Below are 26,479 nucleotides of genomic sequence, written 5' to 3' on the forward strand. Positions count from 1 at the left end.
GTGTGTGTGTGTGTGTGTGTGTGTGTGTGTGTGTGTGTGTGTGTGTGTGTCACTAGGGGGAGACACCTCTTACGTTGTGGCAAGTGGAACAGACTTCTTTTCTCAGAACGGCCTATTTAAGAAAAGTAAAGCCCTCTTCCCCACCCTCCAAGTTCATCTTGTGCTAGGAAGAGCTGGCATTGAAATAGCAGCTCTGCTGGGGTCACGTCGCTTTATATGATTATTAAGTTTGCTAAGTGTGTTGAAATTCATGTCTGTGAAAGGGCAGTACGGTTTCAGAGGAGGGACGTGCTGGATGGGTGGCATTCCTAGCTTGCAGCTACAGCTCTGTGAGCCTTGAGTCCCTCACCCCAGTCCTGGTGCTGACTCTTCAGCTCTCAGGGAGGTGCTTTGGTGAACAGGTGTCCACACTGTCCACATGCTGTGGCCTGGCCTGTGGCAAAGGGGAGTCAGGCTTCGGCATCCCCTCTTTGCATTTGTTCCACTCACAGTCAGCTCCTGCCCCCTCCCCCCCGGAAAGGGAAAGGCTCAAGGAGCTTGTATATATTACACATACACGTATCTGGGGAAATACCTTAGCCTCTGTACTGGAAAGCCCTACCAGTGTAACCGTGTGCGGCTGGGCAGGCCCTCACCCACGCAGCTCTCTGCCAAGGGGAGGAATCCCTCCCAGGTTCTACTGACTAAGCAGGTTGGGGAGTCTGGGGCCACATCTGCCCAGAGGAGGGGATGCTGAAGAGAAGCCCCTTGTTCTCATTTTCGTAGAAGTCCCTTGCATGTCAGCAGTGCCTTTGGCCTGACCATGGCCAATAAGACCTACAGGAACTCGCCCCCATGACCTGCCTGACTCCTCTCCTGGCCCTCCTCTCTCTCTCTGCTCCCATCTTGGGCCTTTGCACGTGCGGTTCCTCTCTGCCTGGATGGCCTTTGTGGCTTGTGCCCTCACTTCCTCCAGGCCTGTGTTCAAATGTCACCCTCTCTAAGCTGCCAGAAGGAAGTGACCCCTGGGATCGCTTTTGTCACCTGTCCCTACTTTTTCGGCCTCGGCCTCCCCCATCAGCCTCTGACTTGGAGTGTGTTCATTTGTTGGGCGACTTCTTGTCTGTCCTACTCCCTCACCCTCTATTCTACCCCTTGCCCTTCGAGAGCAGGGAGTCTTCCTGTCTTGTTCCCAGCTGTGCTGTCAGTGCATAGAAGAGGGGCTCCGCGAACATGCGGTGGATGGACGGAGGGCACGAGCATGAGCGGAAGTCGAAGTTCTCTTGGGAAGGCCCCACAGCAGCTCTCAAGGCAGTCATGAAGAGCGTGAGCCTTGGCTTCAGTTCCGTTACCGCTGAGCTGTGTGACCTTTGCCACTAATGTAACCTCTGCGAGCCTGAGTTTCCTCGCCTGTGAAGGAGGAGTAATAATAGTATCTATTTCAGTTGTGTGGCAGTTGTATTCCCCCCTTGCTGTTAGTGTTAGATACTAACGACTTGAGCAAATGGAGTCTTTCTGGGCACATGGTACTGGTTTTTAGGATCAGGCTCTTTGCAGTGACGATTTCCCAGGTAGGAGAAAAGGGAAGTCTGCAACGTTTTGTGCTGATCAGTCCACTTTGCTAGTCCCTTCTTCTTCTCTTTGCAGTCAGGGCATTTGTGATAGGGTCAAGAAAATGGCACCCAGGCCGGAGCCTCCTGGGGCAGGATGGGGGTGACCTGACAAGGAGCATGGGAGCACACGGGCTTGGGGGGATTGGAGAGGCGATGTCAGCTTGATTCAGGGCCCAGCAGGCAGGTGCGGGGCCATCCCCGTGCATGTGATTACTTCATTATGGAGCCTTTCATTGACTTGGCTGCACTGTGCTGATGAACTGAGACTGGGGACAAGAGCACATAATTGAGGGAAATAAATTCCCATCACAGGCCTGGCTGCAGCCGGGAGTAAGTGTCCACCGCCTCTGGGTGTGTGATGGCCGTGGGGGTGTGTGCAGGTGTTCACGCCTTCCCTGGATGCACCGCCCCTCTCTCCTTCCCTTCCAGAACCTCATGGGCATTGGCTGCAGACCCAGTGAGCAGCCTCTCTGCAGACCTGCCCCTGTTTCACCCTCCTGGAGCTGCTCTTCCCATAGCCAGCCTCATGCACTTGGCCATGACCCTCAGTTCATCCTCCCCATGGGACGGACACCTGCGGGGCCTCCCCCCGTCCCTTCACGCACCTGTTCTTCCTCTCACTCAGTCCATCTCCCTTTGTCCATTTGTTTGTTCGCCTTGCACTCTGTCTGTGCTCCGCCTTAGATCTCCATGAAGACGGAGGAGGGGGAGGCGCGGGTGCCGCCCTTCTTAATTGAAATCCCATTTCATTCATCTGGGAAATGAGGCCGGGGAGGGGGTGGGGCACTTTGCCCAAAGCAGCCCCCTTGCAGCCGGTTCCATAGACACAAAGCCGGTCTTGAAGATCCCAGCGCCACGAGTGCGTCGCAACGTCGTCAGAAACAAATTCAGCAACCAAAGTCATTGGCATTCAGCTAAACCGAAAACCACACGACCAGCCGCACGGTTTAACCACCACACACACAGATGTTGTAGCAAGAGGCATTTTCTCAAAACCAGGAAATGAGTGGCTCAGGTCACCGGAGCATCTGAAGTTGGTCATTACTAATCAGTTGTTTACAGCAAAGAGTTTTTTTTTTTTTTTTTTCCTCCCCCAGTGTTTTCTAGGCCTAAAAACATTTCCTGGAATCCCGACTGAAGTCCGTGTGTGCCGTGGGCCGGCGATACACATAATGGCTGGGCTGGGGAGGCAGGTTGCCTCAGTTACAAAGAAGCATGGGTAGCGTGAAGGCAGAGTCGAAAAGAAATGGAGAGCCCTCACTTGACACCCTCTGACCTCAGCCGGTGCAGCTGAATGCTGGAGAGCCGGGACTGAAATTGCAGTCACTTTAGATTATTTGGAGCGAGGAGAGGCAGGGAAAAAAGGGTCTGTTGACTACAGGAAGCTGAATTCTTCCTCTGCTGAAAAGCTTATTAGTGGAAGGGAAAAAGCAATTACTTGGCTTTTGCTAGTTCTCTGCGGCAGGGATTCGGGGCCGCACCAGCCCCTTGGACCTCACCCTGCATCCAGAAGATCTCTGCCGGGCTCTGCCCTGAGCCATTTGGAAGGAGTCCTTCTGGAACAACCCCCTTCCAGAAAGAGCATGAAGGGAGAAGAGAGGGAGGAGAGAGGGACAGAGGGACAGAGTAGGAACGAGAGATAGAAAGTAGGAATGAGCGAGTGGTGGGGTTGTGCGAGAACTATGGGTCTTTACGTGCAACGGTTTTATTCTGGGTACCACATTGCCACGGGGTGGGAACTTAATAGGAGACCATTTGCCTAAACACATGGATATCTGGGTTCTTAGGGGATGGTTTTTGGTCTTGGCGAGCCCATTTTTATCCTTGCTGTTAGGCCTTTTGTCTCCAAATGTAAAGAAAAGCTGGATGCTGTTTCGAGCAGCTACGGTTCCACTCTCAGAATCCATTTACCTCAGTCTTGCAGCTTTTCCACGGGCCTTTGCTTCTTTCTTTGCTGGTCTGACCACCTGTCCCCTTCTTCCTCTTTTGGACTTCCTGACCCCTTGGGCTCCGAGCCCCACCCCTCTCCAGGCCCCTGTCTCCTGCTCTGGAAAACTGAGGCGCTTGCTGTCAGCTCCCCCAAATCCCTAGGAACAAAGACCGATACCTCTGATGACCACGTTTCTGCAAACAGCCAGTAGTTCTTCCTCCAAAATTTGTTTACTCGTGCCTTTCTCTTGAAAGCCCAGTGTTCTGTTCTTCCAACTTGTCCCCAGCGTCTTCCAGGAATTGGGTCAATTCGTACACTCTTTTCACACAGAAATTGACCTTTTTTTTCTGCCATTGTTAATATTGAATTTAAAAATAGAGATTTTTTTTTTTGAAAGTTGCCGTTGATTACTGTCTAAATCCTCCTATTCCTCTCCTCTTCCTCCTTTTGATATTTAAAATTGTTGCTTGGTAAATGAGAAGTCATTCACTTTTTTTCTTCCTCATCATTGAATGATCTCATCTTCAAGACAGCGTTGCGTTTCGGCTACTTTTCATTTGCGCCTTGGCTTCTCCTCCGTGGCACAAATGTTGGCCTTACAGAGTGAAGCAAACCTGTGGACTTGTTGCAGGCTTCATTTCCATATTCTCTCTCTGCCCCAGGGTCCGTGTACTGTAGGAAGAGTTGTCTGCTTTCCAAAGTTCAGGGAGGATTCTGGCCTAAGGTATTCCCTGCCAGGAGCTTCTAGTCCTTTCTCCTGGTGCAGCGCACACACAGAAGCATGTAAACGTCTACAGTTACTTCCGCGGAGTAGGACCATGTGCTGTCAGTTGCCTCGGATCCCTTATTCTTGACTGTCCAACTCTTGGTCGCCGAATTTGCACTTTCTGCCCAGATCCTCAGTGACCTTCTTGTGTCTTGACAACATTTTCTTTCCCTTCAGTTTTGTATGTTAGTTGTTGTCAAATGTTCCCTCCATGAAAGAGTATGGGTAAGAGTCTAGAATTTAAGTTCTCTTATTGAGTTGTTTGCCTTGATAATTATGACTGCATTTTTGTGCCTTAAGATGCCTTACGGTGTCACTCTGGAGACATGTGATGGACTGCACTCCCTTTGCGGGGAGGCCATCCTGTCCACAGGTGGAAGCAAGCTCTCGCAGGAGGAAAGATCCAGTAGATGCACCCAGTCCTGAGGCCGCGTCTGGAGTTCAGTCAGTAGCTTGGGAGATTTGGAGTTGGCTCGCTTTAGCTGAAATCATCGTGAAAGGGCAGGTGTGCTGGTGGTGGTGGTCTTTTGTCAAACCTCAGAAAAAGAACATTTCATTGAACAAGATCCAAATTTTTAAAATCTAGAGGCTTTGTATTTGACCACTGGCATAACTTTGGAAGTTTCTCAAAGGGAGGAAGAAGATACAGGAATTTTCTTTCTCCCTTTGGGCAAAGAAGAGCTGTACAAGGGGCGTGTTAAAAATGACAACAACTTAGCAGCCCCATCTGCTTTTCCTCACATGGATGCAGGAAAGCTCTGGAACATAAACCTTCAGATTTTCTCAGTCCCTCAGCTTCCTGCTGCACTTTCTTTGCAATTTCCTAGGAAATGTCAGCTAAAACATGCCGCTGCTGCTGGTGGTGGGTTTTTCAGGCTGAAGGGGACTTGATGGTTTTGGAGAATGTCCCAGGTTTTTACTTTCCCCGTGGAGACGCATCCTTAAATGTCTCCGGTGTGACCGTAAATGCTTCTGGCAGAGGTGGGCTCTTCTCCGCCTGCGCCAGGCGGTGAACACGGGGTAGGCACCTTACAGACTCTCCTGTGCGCGTGGAGGTGTCACACTCCGTTCGGGGCCTTCTGCAGGGTTCACATGGGTCTCTGGCACGGGCTTCTGTGGTTCCCGGTGCTGTTACGTCTGTGGGGGTCTTCGGTCTTCGTGCATGCTTGGGTCTGGCCACAGGAGAACAGGTTAAGCTGGTGCTTTTCTGAGTGCGGCATTGCCCGAAGTTGGCTTGATGTCTGTTTCCTAGATTTGGGTTGGAAAGTGTAAGCCTTTGTTTGTGCTTTATTTCTGTGAATCAGCGTGTTTTACCAGCTGTGCATGTAAGTGGCTGATGATCATGCAGAATGAAGCTCCTTGACAGGCAGGCCGACCTGCTGCTGTCCACTGGCGGGAGGAGACGGCTGCTTCTGCGTGCACCCTGTGCTGCCCAGGGACAAGGCTGATTCCTTAATAGGCTCCAGACCCTTTGGGCACCGTGGGCATAAGACTGAGGCCGTGAATAGGCTGGGAATTCCAGCCCCTCGTTTGTGCCAGCCTGTGACTTCGACTCCTGGAGTCTACAGCTTTATTTTTCTGGGTTGGGTGCTGTTTGTTTTGATGGCCAGCCACAAAGTGCTCACCTGTTTCTCTTTTACTTTGCTTTTTTGCATATCCTCACCCCACATAGCCCATCATTCCCTTGGGCATTGTCTCCTCCTGTCTCCCCAGGGTTGTAAATGCCTTGGGTCTGTACAGCCTCCCCTCCACCTTTCCTTGCCGTGCTGTCAGTCCTGTTTAGATTGCGTCCATCAGCGTTGGATGGTCCTGTTACGAGAGCCATACCGCAAGGTCTCGCTTAGACCCATTAGGTTCTAATCACCACCATCTAATATTACTTCTGGTATATCCTGTTCATTTCCCATACACCTTCATTTGTATATAGATGCTTAAGTACACTTACAGGCTTTCCTTGACTCTTTTCACCCATGTGTTTCCAACATTTTCCAATTAAAAATAAATGGGTTTTTTTTTTTTTTTTTTTTTGCCTCAAGTGTAAGGTCTCTGACACACCAAGTCCGTTTCAACTCAGAAGGATGATACCAGTCTTTTTAATGGAAACTGTTAATTTTTAAAAATTCTATTTACACTCTTTCTATCACTCATGTGTGTTTATCTGTCCTGTCTTCTCCCCTCCAACCATGGAAGCCCAGCAGTGTTTATTTCAAGCCGAGTGTTACTGAAAGACAGATGCTTGTAGGGACTGCTTAGGCCTCACACCTGGAATGTTAAAAAGCTTTCAGGCAGATCTGTTTGGGTGAAAGATGTCCTTTCCTGTAGAGGAGGGGGCCTCGGAGGCAGGCGGTACCCCATCAAAGAGGCTTCCCTTCCGCATCCCGTGGGGGCATAAACCCCTATTCTGACCATACTTCCAGACACCTTAGACAATGCTTCCAAATCCCCGAAATGGTCTGTTGTGCTGAGCAAGCGAACGAGGCCCCTTCTTCCTCCATCAAGGCTGTCTTTCTACTAACCTTGACTTTTTTCACCTTTGCCATCAGATACTCTGTTGTTAAGACCCTGTGACTTACTCCGTCTCCTCCTCCACATGTTCTCGGAAGCATACTGAGTTAGAATCGTTATTTTCCTCCACGACTTTGTTTTTACCAGAGGGGGAAGTAAAACACCCTTCTTGGTTTCAAGTGCCTTCTCTTTTGCATGCCTCTTCTTTCCAGAACATTCCAGTTAGGTATGAGGTTAAACTGTGCAAAATACTGTTTGAAAGAAAGGAGCAAAAGAGAAAGGAACTTGTCAAAATGCATTTGTTAGATCACGTTTTAAATGAAGTACAATTGAAGGTAGTTTTTGTCCAAAGAAAGGAAAAACCCCTGCAAATCCACTGAGCTCCCAGAGAGCGCGCCTCCTTTGTCGTCGCCCTGACATTGAAGTGTAATTTTTCATGGTTATTTGGACTGGAAAATGGGGGGGGACGGGGAGAGATGGGCCTGCGATTATTTCCCATAAATGACAACACAATCACATCACGCTCGGCTACAAACATGCTCGGGGAATTTGCCTTTTTACATTTCATGTGTGAAAGCAGAGCCGCAGTCCTGGCTCTGGAAATCCAAGGGAGCTAATCCCTGCTGAATTCAGTTTCCTTCGGAGTTCTGGGACAGAGCGGGGTTTCTTGTTTGGTGTGGATTCCGACACCATCTCAGGGTTGGGTTTGTGTTTCACACACGGGAACTCACATCTTTCAGTTATTTAAAAAAAGAGGGAGAGAGAGCCAGAGAGTGAGCGCGCGCAAACTCTCCTGTGAACAGCCACCAGGCGAGTCAGCGGACATATTTAGTCCATGTGCTTTGTCACCGCACATTGGCTTTCATCCTTTCTGCATTTCCGCAGGGGGCAGCCCAGGTGCCTTTGCTAAGAACACAGACAAATGGAACTTGTTGCTATCCTGGCTCTAGGCGGTTCCTCCCTTTCTCTCCTCCCCTGACCCCCACCCACCCCCTGAATTTTAGCGCGGTTTTGACAGACTGTTCAGATGGACCAAGCGGCCCGCCCAGGAGAGGGGAGACGGCAGGACCCATCCGTCCCTGCACAACTGCAGCAGTTTCCAACAGTTTCCACTGCGCGCTTGGTCATTCTCTGCCGTCTGCTCGGGAGGGCAGCTCCGGGAGGGGACGTTTTCTCTGGGAGGCCTCCACAGGCCGCGGCCCCTTTGGACCCGTAAGATGCCCCCTCCCATCAAGGCACAAGGCAGAGGCGATGTTAAGTACAAAGCAAAGGGAGAGAGACTCCCCCCAGGCTCGTGTTCTTGTTGAGGCCGACCTTGCTTCACCCAGCAGGGGCTGCGCACGCAGGCTGCAGCACGCCCGGCCTTCCCAGGCTCCCTCCTGCCACACGATCCCCATTTTTCTTGTTTCTATAAACAGTGGCACGATCTTCAAATATACAAAAGCATAAATGGTCTCTATTCTCCAATTATTCATTTTAATAATACGCGGAGTTGCCTTCAGCGTGTTGATTCTTGAAGCCTGGTGCCAAAAGGCAGGGTCGCGGGGGGGGGGGGGGGGGGGGGAACGAGGTCAGGGTGGAGGCAGCGAGGAGGCCGAGGTCCTTCAGCGCTGGGTTTTCCTGTAGAGCTTTTCCCGAAGGCCCTCTCCGAGGGCTGGCAGGCCTCCACCACCTTTCAGGCTCTGTCCAGAAACCCCAGGCACTGCGGCCCCAGGTGCATTTGGTAAACGAACACCTAGTGGTCGGCCAAGGCGTCTTGCAGCAAAGTGATCCCGTAAAGGATCAGCGTGCACAAGAGCTCATCCCTGGAGGAAGGGAGTGTGTCTCCAGCAAAGTCTGTCCCCCACCTCCCCTCCTGCTCCCGTCCCCTTTTCCCTCGGAGGACTGAAATCCACGTGTAAAAACATGAGCTTCAACGGGGCAGTTTTGCTTAAAACAACTGGTTAGCACCTTGGCCACATTTTTTGAAAAGCGACCAGGGTGGGAAATTTCCCCACCAGGGCACCGGGCCTGACCCCCTGGGCTATTGTCCCCAGCTGGTAGAGAAGGGGCCTTGGCTGGCTGGCCCAGCCTGGCACGGAGCTTAGGTTGGTAAGAAAATGGACAGGGCTAGAGACTGGGGCCACCTGGAGGGGAGGCCTCCCTCTGCCTCTCCCGTGCTCTGTCCCGTAGATCCTGTGCAAGAGAGGGACTTCAGAGAGGCCTGGGCAAGCAGGAGTGTGGGGGGCCAGCTTGCCTGTCATCTCTGTGTGTCCTCACGTCTGTTGGAAAAGAAATGGTGTCTTATCCTGAGAAGGTTGGGAGCATGTTACACTTCTGATGAATTAAATGAGTGCTCTAGGCTTGCAGCCTTGGAGCCCCTGCATGCTTCATGCACCGCCCCCCTCCGGCACACCCCCTGTCCTCATCTTTTGCCCCTTTAAGGTTTCCTTCATAGACTAGGGTAGTTGTATTTCAAAATGTTCCATTGGCCAGCATCAGTTTGGATTCCTGGAACCTTCGTCTTATGATTTGGCATTTCCATCAATTAATCTGTACTATGTTAAGATGTAGATAGTAGAATGGACCACTTTTGCCTCCAATTAAAAGTAATACTCAGGTGATTACCCACAAGGAACTTTCAGAGGAGATTTTAAGTTTCCTCTTCCACGTGACAGCATGAAAACATGCAGTCACCTATACCAAGATGCTAAGTATAAGGTGTGTTAAGAGAATGCTACGCATTTGTGGTAAGCCAAACCACCTTCATTTAAGGGCAGATTTCTGGGACTGTGGTATTGTCGACCAGAAAACCTAATCGCTCGAAGCTATGTCTCATGCAGTCTCTAGCCACATGGCCAGGACTGGCAAGAGACACCACTGGAATAAAACCCTGGAGTCAATGTTGGAGAAAATGTGTTTGGGGGTGTTTGGGGGAGAAAATCCAAGAATGGATTATTGCATCCTGGATCCAGGGGTAACTGTGCAGTTGGGGAGAAGTCCAGGGCACATGGAAAGTCCCCCACTGGTCAGACCCGTGGTCACCATTCAGTGAGATCATACTTGCCAAAATGTCACGGAGGGAGAACGGCATAGTCCGTCACAAGCGTCGCTACCATTTACCTCTTCCTTCTAGGCTTGGAGAAGGAGGACAAGACTAGGGCTGAAGAGCTGGGAGCAACAGGGTTACGTGTCTGTCAGCATTGTCGATCATATCCTGTTAGAAGTTTCTGTTGTAGCGCAATTTTTAACACACTGGATCTTACTAGAAGCAAGCGGTCTAGACCTTAGCAGTCATCTTTTATATGGTGGGATTTGATTTGACCTGTATTTGCAAAATAAAGCATGCATATTCCAAAGAGGTACAGGCCTCAGAGGTTTCGTGTGGATAACAAAAGGCCAATGGGATTGGGCACGCTCGAGTGTTCTGCCCTTGTGTTCCAGTTGTGCCAGCCAACATTTCAAAAGGCCAGCAGAGTGGCCACAGGGTCCTACCCTGAGTCTGTAGCCACAGAGTGCAGCCAGCACCTGCACAGGACTTACAGGAACAAGAGGATAGGACACAATCACGGAGTCCCACCCGCTACCCACCAAGAGACCCCAGCGTGAGTGGCTGCCACCTTCCATGGTACTCCTGATGGTCCTCGTGTTGCAGGCCTTTCTCGCTTCCTTCTGTGGTTGTTCTTGGTTAATTAGGTTGAAAATGGAGAACGGAAAAGCTTTAACCCTATCTTCAAAGTAGGCAGATTGGTTATTTTGTTTTTCAAAGAAGAGGTCCTATATACAATTAAAACTTGTTTCTGGTAAACCTCATTCCAGGAAAGATGAGCTTTTAACAAAAGGCTTTTGACAGCTGCAGGCTATTTCATTTTTTTAATGCCGAATGAAAAATCAATACATTTTTCTGGGTTATACATATTCAGAACAGGCCTGATATTTCCATTATAATGGAAAGTGGGTGTCTGTGCACATCTCGCCTGTCAGAGCTGCACCACCGCATTTTCCAAGCCACTGCTAAATATTTCAAACCTGATTTGATTGTGGTTCATGACAGCTAATGTTTCTCGGCTCTTGAGCCTGCCGACAGGCGAACGCACTTTATTTCATCCCCACCCTCAAATATGGCTCACCCCAAAGAAGAAGGAAAGAACAATTTCATTCTTTGGGGATCCCGGATCATTGTATTACTTAAGCAACATGATTGCCTGAGAGCCTGGGGTACAGCCCTGATTCTTAGGAGAATTTCCAAATTTCTGTCACATCAAGGCACTCCGGGGGCTTTATCAGATTTGGGGGAAGGTTTGAATTGGTCTACATCATCCTGTTAAAGAGTTAGGAACGGAGGGACTCGTCTTAGTCATTGACCGACTCCCCTTCCTTCAAGTCTGAGAGCGGTTTGTGAGGGACACGCGGTGGGCGTGGCCCTCGGCCCCAGGTACGCGGTGAGCAGGGCTGTGTTTTCGGCACCCGGCACTTTTTCTTGTGTAACACACTGGGGAGATGCGTGCGGTGGCGGTGAGTGCTGACTTGACCATGATGCCACCTCCGTTCTCGCTTCTTCCCCGTGCTCCTCTCACACACCAGTTTCCAGGTTGTTCCTGAAATTGTTGCACATCACCACGGGGCTGCCAGCTGGCACGCACACCTCCTTCGGGAGCAGATCTCCCCGCACAGTGGGGAATCGTGCAGTCACCTTCACCAGCATGCTAAATATAAGGTGTGTTCAGAGAACAGTTTGCATGTGTGGTGAGCAAAACCACCCTGACTGAAGGGAAGTGTTCTGTGGCCACGGTATCATCACCTCGAACACCTAAGGTGCCCCAGGAACCCTTCCCTTTCAGAATGTATTCATCTGCTGCAGTTCTTACATCTGAGGGCTGTGTGCGCGGCCAGAAGACAGGGGCGAGCAGGCTGGCTTTGGCCCGAGCGCTAGTAAGTGCTGTCTGGGAGAAGCGGTTGTAAAAAGGAGGCAGTGATGGAAACCGATTGTTTAAAGACCCGCAGCCACTGTTCTGTGGGGAGGTTGAAGGCAGAAGGGATACCAGGATACCAGGAAGCCCTCACAGTTACTCAGGATTTGCTTCCGGTTCCCTAGCCCTTTAACGGGGAAATACATTCAAATAGGAGGGATGCCCTCATCTGAGGGCCACCGTGGGGTCGCTTCTTCTATATACCATCTGTGTAGGGGCTGTCGCTTCTGCTATAGGGGTTGTAGAGGCACCTTCTCTAGAATCTTCTAAAAAGCAGACATTCTTACCTGGCTTGTGCTGGGCCTGATGCCCCTGCCAGGAGCAGGCAGGACGTAGAGAGCAGAGATGACCTCCTCACCTCGGCCCTGGCTGTGCCCTTGAGAAAACATTCCTGGTGTGTTCTGCTTGGTTCTGAAATAGTATAAACTCCTGGGGAAAAGATGGTTTTGATTTGTCTATTTCAGCCATAAAAGTGACACAGTGGCTGCTGTGTGTCTTAGGGAAGGGAAACAACTTCGTCAACTCAGGGAAAGACAGGATTTTTCAGATAAAACCAGATCGTGGATCCATCAAGTCTTTGCTTGTTCCCACCATCTGTCAGTAGCCGATATTATTTAGGAAGAAAAACAAAAATCAACTTCCGTAATGACCCCAGCCAGTTGCCACCGACTTCACGGGTGGAAAATGCAATCTGTGGTCTGTGAGAAACTACCCTCCCTCCTCCTTGCTCAATCAGCACGTGGGTGTCAAATACACATTCCTAAGGGGAATAAGGGCTCGGTAACCAGCCCCAGGGGCTCAGAGTATGGATGCTGTTGCTCCCCTGGTCCCCACATGGTTCCGGTACAGGGAGACCAGGCTCTTCCTTGGGTGCCCAAGGCCTGGGTCTTAGTGAGTTGGGGTTTCTTTAGGTTTGGGGGACCAATAAAACATACCCTTCCCACAAAGCATTGTGGGTCTGAGCTGTCCAGACAAATTCATACTTTGTATCTCTGTTTTTTCATCATTTCTCTACCTTTATTGGTATTCAGAGCTTACAGTTTTCTGGTTACTGTCAGCCTGGGCTTTCATCCATTTTAAAGAGCTATTTTTCCTCTTGCTGTTGATGATGATGGTATAAAGACAGATGGTGTAACTGCTTATGAATGTCCTATTTTATTTCCCCAGGACCAGACAGTTCACTTGAAGACGTATATTATTTCCACATGCTCAGGTTGGGCGGCCCAGACAGTGTCTGCTTCCTGCAGCTAGCTGCCCTTCCTGGCCTCGCCTTGCAGAGGGCGACACCTGTAGGTCATAGGTGGAACTGCAGGAAAGTGCCTGCTCGGCCGATCAGGACCTGGTTTTTAGTTGGGGGTGAGGACTCTGATCTCCTTGTAAAGGAAGCTGTCTAGGAGTTTCCTGATCATTTCTTCTTCCACGAAGCATATAACAGCCTTTAAGTGAATGAGTGACAAATGATAACATTAAACCTAGGAACTGAGAAGGAAGAGGATTTGCTGTTTAAATCTTAAAAATAAAGAAGAAAAGGACGGGGCAGGGGAAAAGAAACAAAATAAGTTCCTGAATTCACCTCTGTCCTCTGCCTTCTCCTTGGAACTCAGCTGCCTTCACTTTTCTGCTTGTAGTGGGGCAGGGAGGGAGAAAGCCAAGAACCCAGGAGGCTCGTAGGATGAGGGCTCCAGGAACATTCACAAAGCACTGTGTGGTTTGCTTGCGCATCGTATCAACCATGTGCTTATTCTTCACGCTCTGTATCTTCGGAGTAAGATTTGTTTGGAAAGGCTCAGAGAACTGGGGTCAGTGCCAGAGTGACCGTGAGTTCTTAGCGCTCTGCTCCGACAGCCGCGGCGCACATGATGTGGAGGAGAGCGGTGCTGGCCTTGGAGGTGGCCTCCCAGTGGGTAAATTCCTTCCCTCCTCTGCACAGCCGCACCTCAGGCACTGCTCGCCACATCAGGGTCTTGTCTGCTTTGTAGGTGTCAGACTCCTTCCATGTAAGGTGACTGTGTGTGTGTGTGGGGGGGGTGGAGAGGAGGGGCCAGCCAGCCATCTCTGCATAATCAAATTTGATTAATGTCTCCTACAGGTAGTTTGTGTCGCAGCATATACTGGGGCAAATCAGTATATTTTAAGCGCCCTCGCCCCTCTGGGTAGACCCAATTTAATATAGATGGACTGAGTTCTGGTATCGCCGTTCAAAGATGGATTTTGTAATTACAGTGTTGAACAATTTTATCAAAAGTGTAAAAAACGTGCATCAAACATCCTGCGTGCACGTAATGAAGACTGGGCGCACATCATACCGTGTAACTTGGTTGTTATTCTCAACTCACCCTTGTGTATAACCTTTTTTTCTCTAGTCAACGATGTGTGGCGTTAATACGGCACTGTATAGCAGACTGACCTCAAACCATGGTTGCCTGATTTTTCTCTGAACTAACGGTGGGTGTGAGACTTGCTGTTAACTTTATGCAGTAAGACTAACAGATACAGAAATTAGATATGGAGGCCCTTACTTGCAGATGAAAATAAGCACTCTCTTATTTCATCTGCGTTCCCCATGACTGCTTCACAAATCCCCTGTTGGTGAGAATGAAGAAAAAATGTTCCCTGACCCCAAGTTCAGTTTTCCAGTCCTTGGGCTTCCATTGTCTTTTCGGGAAGCATCAGGAGAATCTGACTCTAAATAGATACTTTCTTCCTCAAATGTTTTATAAACCCTCTGAGGTCATTTTACTCTGAACTCCTTTTACTTCCTTTGTGTGATGAAAATTAGAAGCTTATTTTCTGCAGGGTTGGGGAGGGTAACACCTTGAAACATTAAAAGGTAGGATAATGGCTTCAGAGACCTAGCCTGACGTTGATCACAGCCCCAAGTCCAATACCTGGTCCCCGTGCGTCCGGGCTGCTGCCGGCCCTGGGCAGTTGATGTGGGCAGCCAGGTTCTCATCCCAGGAAGGTGTGCTCCTCAAAGTCTGCGAATAATGTCATCATTAACCCACCTCAGTTGGCTTGCCTTACTCATTCACTTAACCCGTTCTCAATGAATGTTTTGGATAATGACCCAGAGGGCCAGGAGATAGGGACAGAAATGTCCCGCCTCCTTTCCCTCAGCGTCTATAGAGTATCTTAGCCTCTTCCTTCCCACTTGGGCAGGTGGCATTTTATTTCAGGAGTAGGCTCCTGTTGGACATGACCATTCTTCTGTCTTCACCCAAAGCCTTATGTGTTGACCTGGAGAGAATTTCCATGGCTAGTTTTAAACCAGTGGTGGGTAAAGAATGGACTGACTTCAAAAGGAAAATATATGATTCTCTTGCAAATTTTTCCCTTTTTCTACAAATCTAGCTTCTTGCCACTGACGCCTGGCATGCCTACAGATGTTGTTTGTACAGATGTTGTTTTCTAGAACTCTTCACATTAATGAAATCCTATCACTGATATTCTGTGATCCTTGAGGTATGAGTGACTGTTAAAAAAAAAAACAAAAACAAAAAACCAGCCCCACCTCCCACCGTGGTCTGGCACATGCACCCACACTGCAAAGCTTCTGAAGGGCCAGCGGCAGGGTCTGGTCTAGTTCAAGTCCAGGACGCGCTGGGGTTGGGGCTAGGCAAGAGCCAACATGTGGCTCCTTTTTTGCATTTTCAAGTGCAAAAGACTTGCATGCAACTTCAGGAATTTAGATGGAGTTATTTCTTCAACAGGATTGGCTTTCCAATATTAAAAGCTCACATGAGGCATTCAGAATCCATCTGGAAATACCTAACGTCCACACGTCTCGGGCGAGTCAGTCTCCTACCAGTGAGTGGGGACAGGAAGGCCCCACCGCTTACCTAGACCTCGGCACGTCCGAAGTACCGTCAGCCTTTCGGGGGCCGCGGGGGAGAGAGGAGGGGCAGTTGTTGGCATCTGTGCGTTGTGGTCGGTGATTCTTTGGCGTAGGAGCCAGGAGTCCTTCATCTTCTGTCCACTTTTGATCCTTGACATTTTGTTTTTCTTCTATTTCAGAAGAAGCTATTGAAGATGTTGAAGGGCCCAGTGACGCGGCTGCTGATCCAGAGGAGCTTGCTAAAGACCAGGAGAGTGGAGGCGAGAAGGAGCAGAGCAAGTGGACAGGTACTGTGCGCGGCCCCCCAGCCCCCGGCACGTCTGCCCTGCAAGTGGGAGGCCGGCGAGTCAGGGAGCAGATGAAATCCTTCATCTACCCAGAAAAACGGTCGGTTCTGTGCCGTGGGAGAAGGATTTGGGTTTTGCTTTCTTGAGTGGTCTGCTTCATTCTCCTTCTCTTAGGTTATATTAAAGAATTTTTTAAAGCGTTTCCTAAATGGCCCCCAAACCGGCTTGTTTATTGAGCGTCCAGGTGTCTGGCTCTACGCCAGGGGCTTCTGTGTCGGTGAGCTCACGTTTCTTCCGTGGCTCCTGCTCGCTGTGCGGCGCCCTTGATGTCTTTCTCTGTTGAAGGCCCTGTCGCCTGGCCCCCCACCCCCAGGCCCAGGCCCATTGGAGGGGCTTGCCCTGTACACCTTGATGGGGGTCACCCCCTGAATCTCCAAGGCGTCAGTAGCGAAGGTGGGCTTCGTTCTGCACATTGTGTATCCCACCTTGCCCCCAGGGCGAGCGCCCACACCTTGAAACGCACCCGAAGTAGGGCAGGCGGTGAAGCCAGGCAGAAGGACGTGTTACCAAAAGCAGAAGTTGAAGGCAGGGAAGGAAGTGCTATTTCTGGAAAACTTGGTGTTGTGAGAAGGGGAACAGCCATCTCTCGTGATGATAGGATTGCTGTATTGGAGGAAAGAAGAGCTGAGACTGAGAAGAAAAGTTGAGGTTTTTTTTGAGGAGGAGCAAAGTTGTTTCTGAGAAGACTCCTCAGGACAGATAAGTCTCCCAGAAACCACCACAGCTATTAGAGGAAATGATATGACAAGCAACAGAAATTGTTTTATTTGGTCAACCTAATTCTTACTGCTTTCTATTATTAATATCGTAATACTTTGTGTTTTTTCGAGAAAATATTTACCTTCTGGAGTCTGTATTGGTTGGGCCTTTGTTACTTTTCCAGGCACGACTGTTCTTAAATCATGTTCAATGTTGGCCTTCACTATTTAAACAAGATAGAGAATCTTGGAGAGAGGCCAGAGGAGAGCAGTGAAAGCTCACTGAAGGCTGAGAAATATTGCCTCTGAAAAGAGGCTGAAGAAATTGGGGCTATTCAGTCTGTAAAAGAGAAATTCGAGAGGCAGCTTAACAGCTTCCAAATTTCAGGAGGGATGGGGCGGAGTAGGCGATGGCCCTGTTCAGTGTTTCCTGGGCCACAGAGACAGGGTGTCAGCGCAGCCGAGTGAACGGAACTGTGATGGCCAGAGGCCCGCGCTTGAGAGATGCTGAAGGACGGGACCGAGCACCCCCGGAAGGGTTTTGCAAGGGCAGGCGGGCCGGGAAGTAGGGCACGGCTGTCTCTCCTCAGAGGCCTTCATCCCAGGGGAGGCTCGTGCTGTGTTGCCTGACACAGACCGAGACCCGGCTTTCTGCTGTACGGTCAGGGCGAGATGGGCACAGACTTTTGCAGGGAGAGGTGACCTGGGGAAGAGGATTCCACACACACCGTCGGAAGGCCAAGTAACCTTCCGGGCCATCTGTCCTTTGTTTGCACGGTTTGGGTCCCTGGTTTCTAATCCGGCTCAGCCACTTCCTAGTTATGTGGCCTTCACCTTTCTGTGCCTCAGTTTCTCGCCTGAGATGGGGATTGAAAATAGTACCTCCTTTCAGAGGACCGGCGTGAGGTTTATTTGAATATGGGAATCTTCGAACAGTGCCTGGCGTATAGGAAGCTCTAGATTACGAAGGTTTTTGTTGTTGTTGTTGATGTCGTTGTTGTTGTTTTAATAATTTGGTTGAATAAGCCAAGGAAAACTAGTAGCAGTTTCTCTTCGGGGCCTTTTCAATGAACATGAAAGTGTCGCTGGGCAGCCTGTGGCTTCTAGGAATTTTGAGGAGCGGAGGGGGAACAGCATGGAAAAACTCAGGATCATGGTGACAGTATGTGTGGGCGATGCCTGCGTTCTGCACGCTAAGGGCACCGAGCCGGTGCCAAGACGTGACTGCCGTTTGCAAAGTTCCTACTGTGCGCCAGGCCCTGTACCAGGCACGTCGCATGTGCTCCTCCAATTCTTGCAGCAGTTCAAGGCAAGCTTTGTTGAGGGTGGTTCAACTAAATCGCACTCAGAGTGTTTTGAATTCAGTGGGAGTGTGTCCTCGCAGAGCTAGTGGACATGCCAGGCAGCCGAGAAGCACCGTAAGAATGAGTGTCTTTAACAAAGCCCCACTTTCTCACTCGTTCTTTTGGTCGTTCGTTCGTTCGTTCATTCAAGCAGCAGGCTGTACTTTATCTCCAGAAGCCAGAGATGAGGGAGAGAGAAAGCGAGACCGTGGGTGAGTAATTCAGAGGTGCCCCTTGTCAGTCGCATAGTAGTAAAGAGAGAAGGGAAAACTCTTTCCTGACTCCTGCAAATGATCCTCTTTTGACCCGAAGCATAATCTTGTCTGTGTTGTCTGAGTGTGTAATGACAGGCTTTATTAAGGTACTTGAGCCGATTTGATCTTGGAATCGATACAGGTGGCAGCAACCTCTCTGCAGCTTTCTTTGGGATCCTTACTATTTAATAAAATATATATATCTATATATATATATATATAGATAGATAGATAGATAGATAGATTTATATATATCTGCGTTTGTTCCCTTTATGCCCTAAATTGAGCTGTTCCTATCTGATTAAATGTGATGGGGAGCGCTTCCTCCCAGCAAATAAATAAATAGTGATTTCACAATTTGTACTGTTGATTAGAGGCCGCTCACGGTGCAGATTAATAATATTTCAAATGAGCCTGGATAATTGGCATTTTCTCAGCTATTGATTATGTAGTTTGGGGTTTGTGCAGGAATAGGATAATCTTTACTAAAAATTTTTAGTCATTTATTTTTATGTTGGAATGGGACTCCTGATTTCCTTTTTGGTGTCCGTTGGTCACCCTCTCCAGGCTTCTTTTATGTAGGTGTCAGTTCTTTGACCTCAGGTAGCAAGGCAAGCAAGGTAGTGGCTTGAATCCGAGCAGCATCCGTCCCACGGTCAGCGGCACCGGGCAGAGTTCCACTGATCACCGCTTCCGTGAGACGATGGGCCTTGCCTTCGGGGACCGTAGCGGTCCTCCCGGGCTTCCAGGAGGAGCCGCAGTCCTCCGAACAGTGTTCCTGTAGGTCCACACTGTCTCGCGGAACCTCGCGGGCTGACGAAGATGCTCCGCCTCTGCCCCGCGTGGTGCAGTAGCCACTAGCCACCATGGCTGTGAAGCCCTTGAAGTGTGGCTAGTACCACTGAGGAACCGAATTTTAAATTTTATTTCATTATGCACCCCAATGTTCATAGCAGCATTGTCCACAATAGCCAAATCATGGAAGGAGCCGAGATGCCCTTCAACAGATGACTGGATTAAGAAGCTGTGGTCCATGTATACAATGGAATATTACTCAGCTATCAGAAAGAATGAGTTCTCAACATTTGCTGCAACATGGACGTCACTGGAGGAGATAATGCTAAGTGAAATAAGTCAAGCAGAGAAAGACAATTATCATATGATTTCTCTCATCTATGGAACATAAGAACTAGGGATCAGTAGGGGAAGAAAGGGATAAAGAAAGGGGGGGTAATCAGAAGGGGGAATGAAGCATGAGAGACTATGGACTCTGGAAAACAAACTGAGGGCCTCACAGGGGAGGGGGGTGGGGGAATGGGATAGACCGGTGATGGGTAGTAAGGAGGGCACGTATTGCATGGTGCACTGGGTGTTATATGCAACTAATGAATCATCGAACTTTACATCGGAATCCGGGGATGTACTGTATGGTGACTAACATAATATAATAAAAAATCATTAAAAAAAAGAATTTAAAAAAATAAATAAATTTTATTTCATTGTAATGAATTGAAAGGTGGCTCTTTAAATCTGGACCCTGCGGCTATAGATACTCAGAGCCACACTACCCCTGAAAGGATGCATCCCAGCTACGCTCACTTCGCAGTTGTTACGAAGGCTACACTGACTTCGCCTGGGTGCCAGGCTCCGTTCTGGTGCGCCGCAGCGGTCCTTCCCAGCAGGCGCGCAGGGGATGGCTCTCAGCGGCACAGCTGCTGATCTGTCCAGCGCTTGAGCTGCCCGGGTGGGGCTGGGGGCTGCTGAAGCTGGGCTTAGTTGGCTTTCTTCTGCCCATACTCACTTGCCGTCGCTTTCTGTGTGTGCCTCGATGTGAGAGAGACTTGGGAAGCTCTGCTTTACGCACATTATTTCACTGGGTTCCCACCCCTCACTCTGTGAGACAGATGTTGTAAGTAACCCCTCCCCGCCCCCCAGGCCCCCTGCCATTGTGCAGAGAAGTGAGCCTGGGACAGCTGAGCTCGTGCAGGTTGCCAAAAGGTACATAGCGACGTTCAGATTTGCAGACCAGCCCTGCAGCTTAGGACAGAGCCCGAGCTCGTACCAGTACAATGTCCCACCTCTCCAGGAATGGGATTTGTCAGCGGAATTATTCGATCTGGCTTTCATCTCCATTCTGAGTATGGAAGGTAGCCTTCTCGAGACCACAGTTGTACAGCGGTGACAGTAACATGACAGCCAGCTGGATGTGCAAAAATGAGTGGGATTGTCCATCACGAATATACCTCATAGTAAGCCCACGTCTTGCTCAGTCTGAAAGCCGGCTGATGAAGTGGACCACTCAGCGAATGGCCTTGGCCTCTTGGAGCCTTGGTCATCTCATCTGTAAAACATGGACGAGTGACACCCGCCACCACACCCTGGGTTCCATGATGTGGGCTCTTGAGGGCTCCATGATGGCAGGTGGTGGCCCTTGGTCAACCCTTCAGAGATCCCATCTATTCGGGGTGTGAGGCACTCTTGTGGGCCAATGGAGGGTGCAGGAAGGTTCTTTGAAGCTACGTCTCTTCCCTAATGCACAGCAATTTCCACCGTCCAACTTTGTGGTTTTCTCTTTTGAAACAGGAAAATGATCCCTCGTTCTCTTTTAGCAGTGTGGATTTAAAAGTGTGTGTTCTAGAGTGAAGAGGCCCCAGTGTTGGCAACTGAACAGTAATTAATGCAGTGATTATCCAATCAACCGTTAATTGCTATAAATTAAGTGATATACAATTAATGTGATGCTTTATCACCAATAATTAGGGGAAAAAATTGAACTCTTGGCAAAGAATCATAGCAAGATGGTTATTTAAATCCTGTAGCCGCCATGGTTTCCAGCCACAGAGCACTAAACTGGGTCTAGTTAAGCTAATTTGAGACAAGAAGACCAGGGGGTGCTGGTGCTTTAAAACACAAAGATGGGGCCATCGCCCAACTGAAAACACCAACATGATAATGCTTCACAAATCCTTAATTGATGTCCATGTCTGTAGTTTTAGAAAATTTTGAGTTAGAATTGTAGTTTGAGTGTTGTTTTTCTAGGGGAATGGCCTGAAGGGATTTTATTTTATTAATTTTTTTTAGATCCATGATGCTCACCTAACACAGAGCAATTAGTGCAGTGGAGCGTCCCTGATTTGAATCTCGGGAAGATTGCTATTAAAGGAGGTATTAACGGGCCGGCAAGGTCTGGGCGACTGTGAGGGGAAAGTGTGTTTATGGAATATGGTGCTGGCAGGCATGATTTCAATCGGGTTTGACATGTTTAACATAAATGTATAGTGTACGGCTCTTGCTGCATATGAATAATTCCTACAGACCCACTGCCTTTCTAATTACTGAGGTTGAAAAAAAGCAGGTCAGGCACATCCTGGTGGAAATCTATTACCAGCCCTCCCCCTCTTCTCCCTGTTGTTTACAGCTTTGTATAAATAGGGATGCCATTGTATGGGGAACTGAGTGCCTAAAGTGTAGTCTGTGACAGAATGGAAAGGGGCTGAAAAAAATACCTTTCCCCCACCTAAATTGAGTCCATTAGGACAAAAGACGAAGCATTGGCCTGCGAGGAGTCAGAAGCCCCCGGCTCGAGGCCTGGTTCTGCCGCTGAGATGAGCTGCATGACCTCAGGTCTCTGGTCCTCAGTTTCAAAATCTGTAGAATGGCAGGTTTGGACTAAACAGGTTCTCAAAGTTCTGGAATTCCTTAAAAATATAATTGAGGGTTGGGGCGCCTGGGTGGCACAGCGGTTAAGCGTCTGCCTTTGGCTCAGGGCGTGATCCCGGCGTTATGGGATCGAGCCCCACGTCAGGCTCCTCCGCTGTGAGCCTGCTTCTTCCTCTCCCACTCCCCCTGCTTGTGTTCCCTCTCTCGCTGGCTGTCTCTATCTCTGTCAAATAAATAAATAAAATCTTTAAAAATATATATATAATTGAGGGTTGTACAGGAGCATCTTGGAGAATCTTAATTCCTAAAGTTGGAACGCTGGTAACTTGCTGATTTCCCTAGCATTCCACCAGGTGCGATGGCATGGGTCAGGAGCCCGCACCGAATTTAGATAGGCCCCTTCGGCTTTTTTCCATGAGGGTCGGGACTGTCCCAGGCCACCTTTCTTGGTGCAGAATCAGAGCTCCACATGCTCTCACCTGGTCCTGTGTGACTGGGGTGCGTCACACTGTGTTGTCCAAGCCCCAAGTGATGAGGACATCGAGGGAGGAGCCCCTGGAGATTGCTGTGGGGGCCGTTGAGTGGCTACCCATCCCAGCCCTGTTTTTGGCTAGAAACGAGGCTGTTCACCACACTGCCATACCTCTGTAGAAGTCATTTCAGCCTGAGTCTCTGTTCTTCTGGCATTTGGTTCCATTTTTCTACCTCACCCAAAAGTAAATTTGTCTTTGCAGTAGGGTGTGTGTGAGGGAATGCTGGGAGCCTGGCTCGCATGGCTCCCTTGTGGTTCGCATTCCCGCCAACGGAAACCGTTTTTGGTTTTACGTTTCACACACGGATGGGAATTGTGCAGCTATGTGGGCTTTTCCAGAGTCCTCCGTTCCCCTCCCCCACCTCCATTCCCCACCCTCCTTTTTTTCCAGGCCTCTTTCAGTATAACTTGGCTGCTTAAAGTCACTGCAGGCAGAATTCTGCCTCACAATTGGAAACAAACCATTCGAACTATTTTTATGTTGGGAAGCAAAAATAGATATAGGGTGTGGTGTATATCTGGACTCGCCTGAATTCCAGTAATTCAGAGGTCTTGGCTTTGAGAATTTATATTGTAAATTGTAAGAGAGGGAAAGGGACCACATCAATTGAGCAAATATTTTTGCATGCAGTAACAAAATTAGCGGAGATAATCTAAGGCAGATACGGGATATGCAAAAAAGTAAGGAACTCACTTTCTAGAAGGGACACCATATGTAATCACATAAGCGTGGTACAGTGTGATGAGAATTCTCATCAAGGTATAGATAAAGGGCAGTGGAGATGTAGATTAAGGAGCAAATCATTTTTCATCACTACAGAAAACACCTTATAGATTTGCATATTACTCTTGCAAAGGGGCCATGTGAATCTTGCTTTGTTTTGGTTTCAGCTTTTGTGCTGATGGGAGAAGCACCTCCGTCTGTTCCTAGAATCATGATCATGATTTAAAAAACAAAGAACAAAAACAAAAAAACCCCACCACAGTGCCTTTCTCAGGGGGATCTGAGCATTTTCATTAGGCTCTTACGTTCTTCCTGGCCCAGCATTCTGTTTTGTAGTCTAGAGAAGTATGACACATAGATGGTGAATACCTGGGTGCCAGACTTGTGCTCAGACGCCGACGGGCCTTGTGGGTCCGGGATCTGTTCCCCACATCGCAAAGCTAAAGTACACATAACATGGTAGCTTTTCCCTTATGCGAAGTTTGGAGGAGAAGACTTGAAAATCCTGCTTCTCTAGTTGTCAGGGTCACAATCTCCTTATGATCTGAACTTTGTGGCATTCATTCATTTTTGTTTGTTTGCTCAATAAGACTTCCCTTTTTTAGAGCACTTTGAAGTTTACAATAAAACTGACAGGAAGGTACAGAGATTTGCCATATACCCTCTGCCCCCACACATACATACATAGCTTCCCCCCATAGTCACCATCACTCACCAGAATGGCACTTTTTTTTTTAACCAGTGATGAACCGTTGACACATCAGAAAAACTATGACTACCCTAAGCCGTAGTTTATCCTAGGATTCAGTCTTAGTGTTGTACATGCTGTGGGTTTAAATAGAGGTATACTGACACATGTCCATCATTATAGCACATTCTCTATTTCCACTGCCCTGAAAGTCGTTTGTGCTCTGCCTCGTCATCTCTCCCCACCGTGGCATCCATTCATTTCTGTAATCTCCAGCACTTAGCAAGAGCTTGATACTGTTTGGATGTTTCGTTCACAATCGGTTTGGTGAAATAACGTGGCCACAAACATTTTCAAGTCCAAGTCCTTCTACTTTCTGCTTTTTCAACATCAGACCTGTGGGTTAGTGGAATTGCTCCATGTTAATATGTAGACATGGCAAATGCAGGGTATCTGTGCGTTTTTAAAAACCAGGCCTCTCACAGACCCATATTATTTCCCAGAGATATTTCTAAAAATGAAACCAGAGCAAGCAGTGTTCGAGCTCTTGCTGTGTGCGGGACTCTGTGGTAGGCTTCGAATGCCTGATCTCTCTCGCCCACCTCACAGAAGCCCTGTGAGTAGACACTGCGATCCCACCGACAGATGAGGAGACTGAGCTCGGCGGAGTTACGTCAGATGCTCGAGGTCACACAGCCAGGCTGGGAACCAACATGTGGTCAGCGCTGCAAGCCGCTGCGCTCTGTTGCCTAGCAAGGGCAGCTAAGGCCTTTGTATAAAGGGAACTTGGTCATAGGAAAACAGCTTGTGGGAAACGGCCGTTCTGGAGGGATCCCTGCAGGGGCGCTAGAGCCACATCCCCAGCCCTTCGCACAGATGGTGTGTCCCAGCCCTTCGGGGGATGCTCTGAGCCAACCTCACGCGGGATTCAGTGGGTACCAAGAGGAGCATGGATGAAAACACGTTCGGGGTTCCCCTGTCTCTGTACTGAGCAGAATACCAAGACAAGACCTTTCCAGTCCTCTTGGTCCTTTAAACCCACACGGGAAAGTGGAGAATCATTGCCATTTTCCACCCTTGCAGGGGCCTGAGAGATGATGTCTTTCTTCCCCAAGTACAGATTCTCACACTGTCCTGCCGAACCTGAACTAGAAAAAGAAAGAGAAAGAAAGAAAGAGGNCTTTCTTCCCCAAGTACAGATTCTCACACTGTCCTGCCGAACCTGAACTAGAAAAAGAAAGAGAAAGAAAGAAAGAGAGAGAGAGAGAGAGAGAAAGAAAGAAAGAGAAAGAAAGAAAGAAAGAAAAAAAGAAAGAAAGAAAGAAAGAAAGAAAGAAAGAAAGAAAGAAAGAAAGAAAGAAAGAAGAAAAAAGGAAAGAAAGAAAAAACCCCAAAACCACCCTGGGCAGATCATGGGGGAAGTTGATTTGAAAGGGTGCTGAGAATTTCAGTTCAGAGCTCTTGGTGTCTGTCACCATGCTGGACCTGGATCTTATGTGTTCATGTTCACAAGTTCACTTTCATTCTGAAAATTTAGGAGTATTTTAGGAAGATAGGCTTGGAACAGAGAAAAAACTGGAAAAGTATTGTTTTATTCCAGCCTCTGGGAGTCTGTGCTGTGCTGGGGCTCAGAGACCCTGACTAACCTAATTAATGTTTGATTTGATGGGAACTGGATGAACCTCTGTTAATTAACTTTGGCCTAGTCTCTGAATGACCCACATTGCCCCCTTGTTTTGACCTACATCTTTCACCTCTAGACGTTTTCCTCTGTCAATTCAAGGGTCTCTGAGGTGCTTTCCACCCTGGTTTTCTCCAAATCCCTGGTCCTCACAATCCTGTAATTAAGCCGGGGGCAGAGTGATAGCACAGCCCCTACACAGCCCCCGACCGTGGCTGTCCATCCTCCAGGACACTGTGACCACGGTCGCAGGAGGCTGTGCCAGAGGAAGCCAGGATACTTTAGGGGAGCTGACAAGAGGCCGGAAGCGGGCAGGCTGACTGATACCTCAAAGTGGAGTCAGGGTGTGGCCCCTGGGGTCCCCAGCCTCTGGCACACAATCCAAGCTTATGGTGGTGGCCCAGTGTCTAGAAGTTATTAAATACACTGACAGCTAGTGTTGGTCTAAAAGGTGGTAGCTGGTGGCTCTGTTTTGTAAAGGTGGTTCCTTCTCAAACCTGATACGGAGGGAGCAAGGTGCCTTGAAATAGAATTGTGGGATGGCCTTTTGGGAGCTCCAATCAGTACCGTTAAGCAGCCTTATGCATATTTCAACAAGGAATAAGTGTAACAGATTGATGCCTCTGATGTCGGGCTTAGCACTGTTTTCTCCCCAAAGATGCGGAGCAAGAGTGGCAGCCACCGGTCTGCATGGGCCGCCAACCCACCCTGAGGCTGCCAACCGGGAGAGCAGAGGCCCTACGGTGTGGTGTGATGCTCCTTGCCCAGACTGTGGACTTGCACGCTCAGCGGCTAGTGTGGGTCTCTGCATCCCTCTCAGGGCTGAAGCAAAGGGGACCTTGGGTTGGTGAGGCCTGCAGGTGCAAGACCAGACAAGCCAGCACTGAGAAGATGCTCCCTCCTTCTGCAAAGTGGAAGGAGCCCACAAGTGTCTGCCCTCTTTTCGCAGAGGTTCTCCAGGACACATAAGAAGTA

The 26,479-nt window shown here is 49.1% G+C and overlaps 1 protein-coding gene across 3 annotated transcripts in view; it reads left to right on the forward strand.

Annotated features, from left to right (window-relative positions):
• Window positions 1-26,479, forward strand: part of ZFHX3 (zinc finger homeobox 3) — a 233,449-nt gene that overhangs the window by 175,152 nt on the left and 31,818 nt on the right. For all 3 annotated transcript variants that reach the window (XM_019804176.2, XM_034638770.1, XM_019804177.2), the window contains one exon: window positions 15,757-15,864. In XM_019804176.2, the coding sequence (XP_019659735.2) occupies window positions 15,757-15,864 (108 nt within the window). The remainder of the gene's footprint in view (window positions 1-15,756; window positions 15,865-26,479) is intronic.

The sequence above is a fragment of the Ailuropoda melanoleuca genome, chromosome 12 (genome assembly GCF_002007445.2).
Source record: "Ailuropoda melanoleuca isolate Jingjing chromosome 12, ASM200744v2, whole genome shotgun sequence".
NCBI classification, from domain to species: domain Eukaryota; kingdom Metazoa; phylum Chordata; class Mammalia; order Carnivora; family Ursidae; genus Ailuropoda; species Ailuropoda melanoleuca.